This window comes from Rhopalosiphum maidis, chromosome 4, assembly GCF_003676215.2.
Source record: "Rhopalosiphum maidis isolate BTI-1 chromosome 4, ASM367621v3, whole genome shotgun sequence".
NCBI classification, from domain to species: Eukaryota; Metazoa; Arthropoda; class Insecta; order Hemiptera; family Aphididae; genus Rhopalosiphum; species Rhopalosiphum maidis.
Window position 1 is genome coordinate 33,715,913 of NC_040880.1, and position 15,644 is coordinate 33,731,556.

The window sequence follows — 15,644 nt, forward strand, 5'->3', positions numbered from 1 at the left end:
ATCTATAAAATATACAAGGACAAGAAAAAGGAAAAACTGTAATGAGTATTTATTTTTGAAATCAACGGGTATTCGATAGTGTTATTTAAAATATTTTAGAAAATGTTCAATTGAACGTACACAGTTTTTTAAATATTTTTTATAAATTGATTTCACTCGCAAGAGGTACTCGTAAACTAATCAATATATCATATTCTGTTTGGTAATTGGTTATTTCCCTTCGTGAGGAATTTAAAATATATATAATTATTGTAGCAGCACGTGTAATTAGGTTTTCGCGAAAATCTGCTCCGTACGAAAAACATCACTATACGACTTCCAGGCCACATAAAGGTATTATAAATAAAAATTAATAATAAAATGTATAACCTAATAATTGTAGGTTTGCAATTTGCATTTCTATGTTTTCTCGAAAAGATCGTATGTGTCCAATGTTCATGTACGAGGAAATAAGATGATGATAGGTAAGGTTAGGTAAAATGATAGGAAATAAGATGCTCATGCAAATTATTACATAATATAAAATAATATTTGGAGGCATTGAATTGATCCAAAATGACCATCGCACACACACACACACACACACGTACATACATCTAATATATATATATATGTGTGTGTGTGTGTGTGTGTGCGTGTGTATAAACATTATAAACAGAACCATTCGAGCGATTTTTACGCTAATAACAGTCGTGTAACTGAAGCTCGACCCGGTGGCTGGTAGAGGGGGTGATTAAAATTTCTAGTACAACTATTGATATACATAGTTGTCCCTCCACACTTCATGCATTAATCAATTCCTTGATATGTTTTGTTAATGGTAATAATCAATAAATATCATATTTTATCTATTTATATTTATGTGCAGTATACAATAAATTGACAATTTATCGACGCGTTCAAATCGGTTTTAAAAATGTTTATTGGACGCGATAATACGTCATATAACAGTTACTGTGGTCCTTATATTATACACGCTGTGTATCATCTCTTGTGAATGGATACATAACGATAGCGATCGTACATATTAACACTTAACACGTTAATTATTTCAAAAACAACAATGTAACTGACACGGTGACACCAATAATCTATAAGGTCATTAGGCAATACAAGTATTCACACATAAATGCACTGTATAGCGATATCGATATAATAAATATTATATTATATTATAGAAGAACAATAATAATATAGGTAGAATTGTAGAATCAATAATCAACTATTATAATGTATTAATCGTTAATCCTCGGAAGAATCATCCACATTATGTAAAGTGTTCGATAATCGAAGTGTTGTAATATAAGTATACCGATTGATCTATTTAACAAGAAATACTCAGTATTTCAAAAACTATTAACTTTTCTGAAAATATTTTTCTTAGACAAATTTGAGTGATTAAAAAAAAAAAAACATTAATAAAATATTCATTTATAAATACTTTAGACTATTTATTGAATATTTTTTAAGCACCTTCTCTGATGTATAAAAATCATATTTTGGACGAGTAATTTATTTTTATTACTTATAACAACTAGGTATAGTCTATATTTAAAAAAAAAAAACTTAAGGGTTTTCTGAAATAACGATCGTCTTATATTATGTCAAATCACTCCGTATGTATATACATATATATTGTGTGCATTTACCACAAACTATTCGAACTAATGTCATACCGCCCAGACAGACGATTTAACCTAGCCTAACCTAACCCAGTATTCGCCGTCTACTAACCTGCAGCAGCAGATGTTAATACTAAATACAATATAAACACTATATCACGTTTAGCTAGTGTAAATACGCGCGAAAACCCGTTTGTCCAATTATTATCTTGTAGTCGTCGTTTCGTATAAGTATATACACATGAGAAATTCTCACAAATACGCATCACTATATAGCATAATAATATAATATACGTTCTAATCGAATTTCGAACGACCGGTACGATTATAGGACATCATTACACAGCGACCCTATAGAGTTGCGTGCGGTTTCGAGTCTTATCGAAAATAAAATCACATCGACCTCAACCGGTCTTTTTTTTCTACTCGTAAAACAGCGTTTGTTCAAATGAAAACGTATAGTTATTAATTTATATTTTATACATTGTACCACAATTGTATTTGTATAATTGGAAATTGCGTACTACATCGAATAACATCGACGAACATTTTAAGCAGATACCAAACATATTATTATAGTCGTACAATCAATAACCGTCACTAAAACAATCAGCGGCGGCGTCTAAGAAAAAAATTACTTGATACGTTTTTTCGTATTTTGGCATAATTATTGTACAGGTATCATAATAATTTCCATTTCGATTGCACCACATAATCAATGATATAATAAAACAATATTTCAAAATTTGACAAGTTGCTTGAATCGAAGTCCTCACTGCGTGTTTTCAGTATTTTTATACAATGTTATGCACAAATTATGCATTTATCCAAATTCTGATTTCTAAAATTTTCAAGTATATTCTGTTAGCTACCTAATTAGTTTTTAGACCGTTATTTGAAATATTTTTTAGGACGACATGATGACTAATGTGCACTTTACCTTGACGCAACACATTTGACAAGAATCGGACGAGGAGGGAAAGAGATCGGCGACGACCACATTTTCTTTAGACTTACTAACCAGTAACCGACGACGCGGAAATTATCGTGGTTGAAATCTCGTAAATGTGAATCGTATTGGACGGTGGTCACGTCACTCACGTCGACCGTGGTATAAATTCGGCTACCACATACAGTTCACATTGTATATTGTGCGGTATATTCGCGAGTAGTTAACCGCAGTAATTGCTGTCGTTACTACTCGTTAGTCAATCTGACAAAAACACTGTCGTCACCGGCCTTTTTAGTTTTTTTTACGTGTCGATCGTGCCGATCAATTATTCATCTAACCGTTTTCGCATCTTCATTTATTTACGAGTGCATACGGTATTAATGAAGTGCTGGCTAGGACTGATGCATCGCACGTGATGAGATGTGGTAGGTGTAGCTCACGGGGTTTCTATACTGCACAGCACAAGTAAGAAAAGACTTGAGATTTAGATTTCTCTGGGCTATCGTAAGCCCTTCTTATAACATAATATGTTACTTAATGTTTATGTAATATATAGTCCATTCTCTGTAAGCAATAAATTATAGATATATAGTGAATGCCTTGTTTAAAATAAACAATAACTAAACATTTACTGAGTTAATTGCGTAAACTAATGATCCTTTAAACTTTTAAACTGTTTTCTGTTATTACAACTTATTGCAAATTGATATATTTAGCTATTTAGCATTTTTAATAAATATTAAAAACTTAAAATTTAATCACTGGCCACCATACTGAAGTTTATTCTCAGAGAAATCTGTCAATGAATACTGACTTATAACAGCCAACAGGTATCTTATGAAATATTTAATTTTATAAATACCTAAAATTTATCTTACTCATACGCATCTATTATTTTCACATTCTAAAAAGGTAATTTATTAAATAATTTATAAAATCGGCTTTGAGTAAAGCTTTGATAGAGGTAGGTAATATATTAAATTGTGATTGTTTTGAATTGTATCATATTACAGATAAAATTGTAAAACCTTTAAGGATCAATCTTTTGAGGACCTTATTTATTTTTTCTTTAGCCATCTCAAATATTTCAAATGATGCGTCGACGTTCCCGGTATGCGGACGTTAGTATATTAGGTACTCATATAATATGTAGGACATATAGACAAAAAATATGGGACGAAACATAATACGGGATACAATACTAAACTGTGAACATAATATGTTTTAATCGACGTTGTGCATGCCATCAGTACATAATACTTGTTGTTCCTTCGTAAAATGATTTTTTTTACTTGTTAAATTTGAAAAATGCATACTAGTTATTATTTTTTGGACAGTTGCATTGTTGCAAGCGTGCGCGTGTCATACGTTCAACATCATTGCAGTAGAGCCTTAAGTATAATCCTAGATTCCTAAAGTTAGTATTTGTAACTGATATTGGGAGTGTTAATGTTCAACGACAGGAATAAGCCACACTATATTCGTGCCAATATTTTTACACCACCCTTACAATTCTAACTGCAGCATTGCGTACAATGTATCACTACAGGACAAATACGAAACGTAACTATTCGGTTGCAGTGTTTTTCAATGTAGGCTAGCGTAATGCATTATAAATTATAATATTATAGTTTCCAAACACGTGCCGCTCGTTCTCTGCAGAGCGCTGGTTGTCCAATGCACTCATCCAAAATTTTGAGTGTTATTAAACCGAATTCGCCCCAAGGCCTTTTCTCCCTATACATAGCTACGCTATATTAATATATATACCTACTATACAACGCTCTGCTGCATACTCGTGCACCCTTGGATTCCCAAGTGGGGGAGTTGTTAATAAACTTTAGATGAGCGAAAGCGGACAAATTCATACATCTATATAATATATATATATATGTGTAGTTTAAAATCAATAACCATGCGTATTATATATTATAACACATGTATATCCGAGATTTTTTTTAAATACGCGTTATCATTTACCTAGACTGCAAACACAAAATATGTTTACACCTAAATATAAAAGTATTTAAGTAAATGGAAACGAAAGTTCACAATAACACGAAAATAATGTAGGATAATGTTTTATACCTGGGATAAAACGATAATTTTCTGGTCCATTATTATATAATGTACATTTAAAAATTCAATAAAGTGATGAATACTGCAATTATTATGATTATATAGGAATTATGTTTTTGTGTAGGTTTGAAATAAAAATGAAAGTGTCTAAATAAAAAGCTAGATAACCATATTTATATTTATGGTTGTTTGGATTGATATTAACATTTTAATAATTATCTACAGGTACCCGTAACATTTTTTTTGTTCTCTAAGATTATCGTTGCTCATAACGTATTATAATATCATTATATTATTATGTACAAACGTACACGCACATCGTATACATAATGCTATTTAATATTTATATATATATATGTATTTGGTTCGTCAACGCCATATGTTAATATTCGCCCGAGTAAAAGGTATAGCTTATAATACACACGAAGAGAAATGTGTATATAATATTATTATTGGAGCGTGTTTAAATGTCTTGTACAGATAGATCAGGCCGGTACCTTTATGTTATACGCGACGTACGTTCCCACGACACGTTATTCCTTCCGACAATCGTGTATTCGTGTGAGGAACTACAAAAGTTGTATGTACTACTAGTACACCAATATAGTATTATTAGTATATATATATATATATATATATATATATATATATATATATGATATACATATATAGGTAATACAAGTATATATATTATATATAAATACATATTATATATGTGACATATCCTTGTTATAACAATATAACGATATTATGATGTACCGATATCAACAGGATGTAGGTACACATAATGTTATTGTCGCTAGTAGTTTTATACATCTATTCATGGGTGGGTACGATAGGGAGCACCGGAAGGGGCTATGAGGCTGAAGCCCCATCCTTATAGATACTATTTCAAAAAATTGTTCTTGCCCTCGTACCAATATTGCCTCATAATTTACAAAATTATGTAATATTTTATAGCCCTCAATAACACAATAGATACGTACAGTACTTTCTACATAAACAGTAGTATTTTATACGTTTATTATGTATCATGTGTTCTAAACTACATTGCTACATTGCTAATAAATATATTTATTTTATACAATATTTGATGTGACACACTTATATTAGTGTATGCTTTGTGTCGAGCTCACTGACCGCCCCTTTTTTCCATTACAGGATCTGCAGCTACATCAACATATTATATCCATACCTAGCTTAGTACTTTCAATATTTATTAAGTATTGAAGTATTGGTTTTACTGCGATAATATTTAACCGATATAATTATTGTGAAACAGAACGGTACCTACGGTATTTGGTTTTCGACTACGCTTTTGGAAAATTATAAAATCGTCGTCGGATACATATGGTTGTAGTGGTTGTACACAATAATTTTCGTATTATTTGTTTTGAATTTCTAGACTAGGTACGCATACCAATATGGCGGAATGCCAGTTGTCAATATATGCACGAGGAGTTCTATTCGGCAATTGTACGATCTGCTGAACGCGTACCTGCCTACCTACGACAGCCATATCAACCTATTTAATATGTTCTTTGTTGGTTCAAACACACTCAAAAAAGTTTACAGCCGAGCGATGATATATCATCTAATTTACACCTTACACCAGGGAGTGGAGAATATTTCCTAAATTTCCTAGTGCATTGTTGAACTAAATAATGTTAAGGTAAGCCTATTATACGGGAATAGGATAAAAATCCACTTAGAAATTACCCTGATTTTAACTATTAAGGGTATCATAATACCTATGTGGCTATGTCCTATATAATTAATAATTAGCTAAAATATTCACTATCGAAAATAGGTATAAGCTTTCTGCTTTAAATAAAATATTGAAATTAGTGTTAGATTGGTTTTTCAAAATACATTTTACACAACATGAACGTTCAAAGAAAAACATTAAGAATCTGAATCAGATTTTGAACTGAACATTGCTGCAGTTAGATATTTTATGAATAGGAAAAAAACATACTATTTTAAGAAAGTCTAATAATTAGTGACTTTTAAATTTACAAAGTTTTTATATCCTATAATAACTAACTGCAAATTGATTTTAATAAACCAACTTAATAATAACACAGGTATTCGCATTATTTATCATATTTTTGGGTGTATTATTGTAGTAAGCCACTTTATTTAGAAATCATAGGTAGTTAGACGATTTATTCTTTAAACAACAATGCGTATCAATATTCAGTTTTCAAATAGTTTAAATTTACCAATAAAACAAGCTGAAGAATTTTATCTGGACCACGATATGATTGCAAACATATCTTCAAAATATCAACATATGAAACGTAACGTACTATTATTTATTAAGAAATATAATATTTTATACGTACGTGTAGTAAATAATTATTATGAGGAGAAAGAAACATATACCTAGTGTATTGAAATATAAGCAAGTGATGTTTGAATATTCGATGTATCTATATCGTGTTGTTGACTTTGTATACATTGATGACGTAAAAATACAAATTTTAACGTACCTGTACACCCGACACTAAAACAACTGAACAGCGTTATGTTGTTATGTATTATTATTGTACGTGTTATATTGTATATTATATGAATAATATATGACTATATAGGACTAGTAGGTACTAAACACCACCACCAAGGCTTTTTTTATTGTGCAAACACGGCGGCGTATTACGATACTATAGTGTGCGTGATGTATAATATTTTACAGTATCATCGTTGCCTATATTGTAAAAAAAATATATTATAACATTATGGAATGGTTACCGCTGTTATATCGTGTATACAACCACATGTTCCGTTGAAATGTATATATTTACCATTTTATACTATATACATACCAAGCATATACCATTATACCAACTATTATTTGTGTTATTACTTATTCTCTTGTTGCAAAGAATAGTGTATCACAATAGTGTAAAAGTGGGTATAACACTATAACTACAGATATTACAGGCCAATGGCGGTTAATATATTTAGTTCACGCAAGGTACGCTTGCTATGTTTACATAGTTAAAATTCTGTCGTAGATAGGCTACAGCATTTTTTTCTACGTGTTTAAGTCAGGGCCCGAAATTATAATAATGTGGACTTCAAAAGAAGAAAATCGTATAATGTGATTACACGAATATTGTCAGTAATTAGGTATATATGATTTAATTTATAGTTTAATTGACTATCCTGCCGGTAGTTAAAATGAAATTACTTTTAAGTCCATTGTTTTCGAAACAAAGTCCGGCTGAAGTACGTGTATTAGTGTGTTGATGGGAGGAGAACTTAGGAGTCATGGCCTTTATACTAGAACTTTTATTATACACTATGTAGCATGTAGGTACTAGTTGATACCTCCTCATCCTTCGAAATCTAAAGCATACGGAGCAACTAAAAATACGTATTTCCAGTCTTTTCCAATAAAAATAAAAATTTTCGAAATTATATTTTATACAAGTTACAAATTTGGAAATTTGTTCAAAAATTGGTTTCTCAGGTCCCATATTGATTTTAAAAATTAACTTTTTCTGAAAAAATTTTCTGTGAATAAAAAGGATTCGTTAAAATGCAAGTTTAATTTTAAAATTTGCAAGACTCTCCTCTTCAAAATCCAAAGATCATATTTACATCTTAGTAAAGATTAAGATTTTAGAAATTAACCACTGGAGTTTTCTACATTATATGTTAACAGCGCTAATCACAATAGTATATTGTACTATATTATACTAAGTACATAAACTTCAGTTATTCGACTAATATTGGATAGGTGTGACCAGGCTCTTTGTGAACAAAAGACCTAAAGTTAGTTTTTTCATGAGGATTATATTTTGTAAACCTTCTCTTGAACGAAACTCTCAACGAACGTTAATAATAAGCATATTACAGTTTTAACTTATTAAGACGGCGTTTTAGATAGGCAATTTAGTGACATTGATGAGTATAATAATACTAATATAATAGTTTTTGGACAAGAAGTCATGGAACTAGTTTATTTGTGTTCTTGCGAATACTATTATAGTCAACCTATAGTAGTAATAGAAGTACATTATAGACGGCTATTAACATTAAAATATAATATGTATGAAGCACTGGGACACAAATTCACAGTATTTTAATATGTAAGTCACTAACATGGTGGAGTCCTAGAAGCAAAATGAGCTGATCAGATGTAATGTTTTGTTGATAATTATTATTATAAAACATCACTGCAGACACTGTGTGTATTGCTCAAATGCTGTCATAGAATTTGGCTGGAGTGTGGGATGGTTGTGTATGGAAAGGCGAACAGCTATCATATGGACAACATCAGTATATTATTATTATAGATTATATAATGTGTTAATTTGAATTTAATAAGTGTTTATTGGACCATAAATAGTGTTAAACTTTTATTTTTAACAATTGTTTGATGTTTAATCTTTAAAGACTGAAATTTACTAGAATATTCATTTCACAAAGAATTAGTTGTTGAGGTCTTAAAACGATAAGCATAAGCCATTGTATCATTTTGTATCTTATATAAGTCAACAGTTTAGGAGAAATTGAATTTTGAATAGAACCAATGAAGTAGTTTTATTGTAAAAATTGGAAATAACTCATTACTTATTGGCAATGATTTTTTCAGCGAAATCATAGCATATTAAGACTGTATTTATTCTAAACTCAAAATAAATATAACACTAAGAAAAATATGTTTAATTATGCTAATTTTAGGTTCAAACATTTTATACTTGTTAAATTGTGAATATTAAACATTTTTGAAATAGTATTTTAAATTACCTAATTTTACACTTCAAGGGGTTCAGATACGACCAGTTCAGAAATAAACACTCAAAACTAATGAAATGACCTGCACTTATGGATTAGTGGTATTCTTATTTATATGAAAAAGGATTCTCTTCCATAGTGGCAATACAAACTAAATAAAAAAATCATTTGTTATCACTAGAAAATAATTTACTTTTACGTACTTTCAAATGTGAAATAAATTCAACGATTACACTAATAATTTATTTTATAGTGTTTATTCATATTTTTTTAAATATATCCTTATTTTATTACTATTCTTTTTTTAAGTTTTTTGTTAATTAAAAATGTTTAAATAAAAGGTTCATTTTGTAAATCGGCATTTTTCTTCTTTTAATCTACACGACTCCAAGTGAAGGTGATCGTGAACCCTAGGTTAAGAAACGCTGGATTAGCCTTTGGTACAAAAAATTAATAATTAGTGTTATTGTACATATTAAATAGTGCTAATGGTAAAGGTTATAAAGGAATACAATTTATTATTGTGTATAATATATTAATATATATATATATATAGAATGTATTTGATATTAAATAATATCGTGACACATACAAATTAATAGAAGCAATATAGAAAACAATGTAATTTAAAATTTATGTTTTGACACACATTAAACTAATATTATAATTTATAACATTTAATGTTTTGCTTTTCAGTCTTCACATAGAAAAAATAAAAATAATAATAAACAAATAATAATAGTTATATTAAAATAATAATTAAAAATAAAATATAATATGTATATGTATATATGTATATATAAAAATCATTGGACATAAATCATTAATTTATTTTGTATTAAAATGCTCAATATAATAGGGGCAAATTATAAATTATAGAACACTTATACGTAGTATATAAATACACACACACACACACATGTTCATAGTATATATTATCAAATTTTTAAAAATACAAAATAGTTAATTACATTTATAACTAACTTGTTAAAAAATCTAATATAGTAAATACAGTTTATAATTTAAAATTATAAATGGAAAGGATAATATTGTGGTAACATATAATTTAAAGATCATTTCATGTTGATATTGGGAAAACTCATGGCACTGACAAAAAATTGTTATTAAAAAATTGTTAATAGTTTAACCACCTGTTTTGGTGATATATTGAAAAAGTTGTAATTGCGATGCTATAAAAATATATGTTTGAGTTTGTTGATAACTTTATTAAAATATTACAAAAAAAAAAAATTAATAAAGATGTATAATAATGAACACGAGTCAGTCACTATTAATTTTTTTGAGCATCTGCCATATAAAAGAATGTAAAACAAAACAACAAAAGGTAAAGTAACTTAGGAGTCTTTGTAACTACCTTATAGTAGTATCATACAAATACTAGGTAACGATTATAATAATAATAATAATAATAATAATAGTAATAATAACTAAAACTATAACAAATAGATAACTTAGGAAATAAGACAAATGACACTAAATAAATTTAAGTTGAAAGAAAATATATACATATACATATATATATATATGTATATATATAAATACAAATTAACAAGTAGTTTACAATTTACAGCTTTAATTTGGTTATGATGTTCTATATTTAATTTGTATTTCTCAAGAAGCCAGTATCATAAGAATGGAAGTATATCATGCCAACTGAAAAGTCAAAATAATTTACAATTAATATTTTTATGTAGAAAATAAAAAAATAAAATTTTAAACTTTACTTTGAATGCTTGAGTATAATTTCAATAGTTAAAGGAACATAAGAAAAAATCTTATGATTTTTAACTGAATAAAAATGTTAGCTAGTTGTTTAACACCTTTCATCGGTGATGGCTTGTGTCAAGGGGCACACATGCCACACAAATAATTAAATTGAAATAAAATGATTTATGAACAATTCAAATTAAATGTAAAAAATATAATATTTTTACTATAGTCATATAGTCAATATAACAGTACATCAAATTTTTTTTTATCAAATAGGTACTGAAAAGCGAATAATTGATAAATCATAGAATACAATTATATTTTATTTGTGTAGATATATACAAATTAGATTACTTGTATGGTAGGAATAAGTTTACTATGCTCTGTTCATTACATGACGTATTGTAAACAACTGTTAAGAGGACGTTATACCCGCATGTGTTGTCTCTGTCTTACTAATGTAAATCATAGTAAATTTGCGTTCAGCAGAATACATTTTGTAATGTTAGCTTTAACATAGTAAATTTACCTATTATCAAATTTAAAGGTAAGAATATTATCCAGAAAATATCCATACTTTTATTGATATTATCATTTTAAAGTGAGTTATAGCTATGTAAAAAATTACAATTTTAATATATGCATAACTCACTTTAAAATGATAATATCAATAAAAGCATATGACATTTACTATACAATATTCTTACCTATAAATTTGATAATAGGTAAATTTGCTCTAATATTAAAGCTAACATCACAAAATGTGTTCTGCTTAATGAAAATTTGCTATGATCTACATTAGTAAGACAGAGACACACATGCGGGTATAACGTCCTCTTAACACAAATTATAAGATTATGCAGAACACAAAGAAATTGTGTCAGAACAACAAACATTATTTTATCATTATAGTTGTGATGATGGAGTAAAATATTTGTGTCCAGTCTATTGTGAACCATACAAGCTACTATTGTAATTTATAGAAATTATCAAAGTTTATGTAGTTACTCACTCATATGTGCCAAGTGAAATATTAAGTTACATAATATTGTATTGATAGTTGATAGTCACACTCCAATGTTTTGGTGAACTCCTTGTAGTTCACGCAACACTTGTTGTTGATGCTCATGTTCAGCCTAAATACACATTAAAATACATAGTATAAATTATTATCAATGAATCTAGAAAAACAATAAAATAATATAATATACCTTTAAGTGAGAAAAATCTGAAGCCAGAAAATGAGTGTTAGCATTTGAAGAAAGCGAATTTAACTCTGTCTGGATTTCTTTCAGTTGACCTTGCTGTTGGTCCATTTTTGTCTTAAGTGTGTTCTGCTTTTTTTCAAGTAATGCACTTTCTAAACTCCCATTGTATTGTAGGCTTTGAATTAACTAAAATATAAATTAATATTATGTTGTAGAGTCAAGTTGATTACATATACTAAATAATATTAAATAAAACATACAGGATTTTCAATGATATCAATTGGATTTACTTCATCATAAACACCTGTAATCAAATATTTGACATTTTTATTATTGCATTATATTTTTCTAATTACACATTATAGTACCAGAAACATATGAATCATAACTATCTGGTCCCAAGAACAAGTCATTATCGGCCAATACTTTCTAAAACATACAATATAATTATGCAACACTTAAAAAAATACTTTTAACATATATAAAGATAAAATAGTAGTACAATTTCATATTTATACTTCTAACAAAACCTAAAATAATATTAAAATTAATTTTATTCTTTGCTTAATAATATATATACATATAAGTTAAAAATGGGTTTAACTGTTTGGAAAAGTATACCATGTATACCTAGTATGACTAGGGTAATTTATTTTATTTTATTCTCTGTTCAGTAAATTATTAGTATCTTAATTACTAAATGAAATACTGTTATTTAAAAACTACTAGTTCAGTTTCAACTATATTTAATAATTGGATAAGTATAAAACAATGTATGAATGGAACTGTTTTATTTAAATTTTTTTATTAAAGTATCACTATATTTTATTAACACTTAAGAAATGAATGGAATAAGTCATATGTAAAGATAAAAATTATATCTAAATGCTATATCAGGTGAATAATTAACTCAAATTAATATTACAATAGTTTTTACTCTAAGAATTAACTAATTAATTAAATTAAATAAAAGATTATTTTATGATAGTATGAAGACAATTTGTTATTAATCAACATTCAATGGATAAAATGATAGATAGGAATTATGCATTTAAAGAGAAATTTAATTTAATTTACATCATATTAAAATTAATAATTAGAAATCTGAATATGCTATAATAATAAAATAAATATAGTGTACTAACATTTTGTCAAAAAGTACCACAATTCATAATATTATTATGAATGTGTTCCAATCAATTAATCAATAATATTAGTCATATGTAGTTATATGTACCTATATAATTTATAAATTATAAGCCACAGATAAAAAACTAAATTTCATAAACATATTATTATTTTTAAATTGGTAACATATATTTTTAATTCTGTATGCTGTTTCACTAATTTTTTTTTTCTAGATGGTAGCAAGTTAGAAAATTAGGTTCATTGTAAGTAATAAATTGAACACCTGACGCTAGTCAGTCCAATCTTGACTCATTCAAAATTTAACAAAATATGTAAAAACTTATTTTAAACCACTCTTCTAAATTTCCCATTCTCAATTGTAATGGTACTTTTAAATGAATACAATTACTAAAATAAACTTATTTTCTTTTTAATGTATTCAGATAACTTTTTTTTTAATAATTAATGCGATAACAGTTTTACTATGGTGTTAAATTTATATTGAAACTAAATAAAATATAAATTAATAACAATAGCAAATTAAAATTATCTGAGAAAATCTTACCGAAAAATGATCAATATCTGTCACATCAGCAATTAAAGGATCTGAGGAAAACAAGAAAAATATTTTAATTTATGTCGATGATTTGTGCAAGGATAACAAATTATATTTAATTAATGATTTATATATATATACATGAAAGTTTAACTACCGAGTATTTGAAAATAATCATTACCAATATTGTGTTCATCGATGTTGTGTGAAATTAGTTGAATTGGAGTAGCTTGGAAATTAGAAAAATTATCAATACCTCCTTTAGTGATAAGCTGATTATCAGACTGTGAATCTACTAGATTACTGTAATTGCTACAGGTAGGTGATTCCACTTGTGTCTCTAAAACCATTTTTGCTTTTTTTGGCAAGTTATCTTGTATTACTTGAGAATCGTTTTGTCTTTTGGGTAAGACAAATATGCCACCCCTACGCTCTAAATAAGCTCGGTCTTTCTCTGTAGTTTTGTCATAAGTTTGATGATTGTAAACTAGTACAGGTTGTCGAGCAATTGGTGGCGCCACTCTAAGTACAGATGGTCGATCCTGAGTTACTGGCTTAATATTGGGCTGAGGGGATAGAGATGATCGTTTATAAATTTTTGGCGCATTAGATGCTACTGAAACTGGTGGTATTGACTTGGACAAAAGTGCAACCCTCATATACTCTTGGTTATCAGGTAAAGGTCCAGGATTCTTTGCAGTAACTTTAAAATTGTCCATAGCCGGTTCAGGAATATTTTGAATCATTTGTTCAACCACTTTGTCTAATGTATTAAGATCTTCTGTAACATCTTCTATTGTTACAGTAGATTCTTTTTCCATCTAAAATAAAAATCAATAATTAATTTGACTAATTATATAACAATAATAGTACACTTACAAATTGATTATTAGTTATTGCAGCAATTCCAGGTTCAGATGCAGCAACTATTAATGGTGTAAAGCGTTTTTTCATTTCGATTATTTCTAATTTTCCTAGTTCTGGGGGCACTAAAGTATTAACGCAAATAAATGATTCAATTTTATCCTCATTTGGATTCAATTGCAAGAAACCATGTGTTCTCATATACACAAATTCTCCATTTTTTGACAATAATCTATAGCAACTACTTCCGAAACTTTGACCCTTAAAATACACTAACAAAGCATACAATTATTACAAACAGTACATTAATTTTGAGTATATTAATAAAAATAAAAATAAATACTTTGTCTTAGAGCGATCATCACCCAACGTACATCATCTTTATGCATATACTTGAACGCCAATTGTCCAGATACTTCTTGAGGCATGAATCCAGATACAATAGAAATTCTAAAAATATATTTTATATAGTTAGATATAATTAGTATTATTTCAAAAATTCATTGAAAAATAATACATATATTCTGTTATCATATAAGGCACAATCAAGAGATTGATTTTTGACTGGTTTGATCAAACTAAAATTGCCAATAAATTGGTTTTTGTCACTTTTAATGTAACTTTTTATTTCCGACAATGGGTGTGATCATAAAATCACTGCTGTATAACACTTTGCATACGTTAACCCACCCAATGTCGCCACTGTACACAAATACCTATTGTCTTAGGTTTACTATATTAAAATTAAAAGGTTT

At 28.0% G+C, this 15,644-nt stretch overlaps 1 protein-coding gene across 2 annotated transcripts in view; it reads right to left on the reverse strand.

Annotated features, from left to right (window-relative positions):
• Positions 1 to 10,419: 10,419 nt before the first annotated feature.
• The window catches only part of LOC113553984 (aryl hydrocarbon receptor nuclear translocator-like protein 2), a 40,295-nt gene continuing 35,070 nt past the window's right edge, over positions 10,420 to 15,644 (reverse strand). Inside the window, exons 8-16 of one of the 2 annotated variants that reach the window (XM_026957604.1) lie at positions 15,233 to 15,339; positions 14,905 to 15,161; positions 14,207 to 14,846; positions 14,035 to 14,075; positions 12,710 to 12,770; positions 12,602 to 12,645; positions 12,345 to 12,527; positions 12,146 to 12,269; positions 10,420 to 11,076 (exon numbers count right to left, since the gene is read on the reverse strand). In XM_026957604.1, the coding sequence (XP_026813405.1) occupies positions 12,201 to 12,269; positions 12,345 to 12,527; positions 12,602 to 12,645; positions 12,710 to 12,770; positions 14,035 to 14,075; positions 14,207 to 14,846; positions 14,905 to 15,161; positions 15,233 to 15,339 (1,402 nt within the window). In that variant the 3' untranslated portion in view covers positions 10,420 to 11,076; positions 12,146 to 12,200. The remainder of the gene's footprint in view (positions 11,077 to 12,145; positions 12,270 to 12,344; positions 12,528 to 12,601; positions 12,646 to 12,709; positions 12,771 to 14,034; positions 14,076 to 14,206; positions 14,847 to 14,904; positions 15,162 to 15,232; positions 15,340 to 15,644) is intronic. The other variant, XM_026957612.1, reaches the window with a different exon arrangement.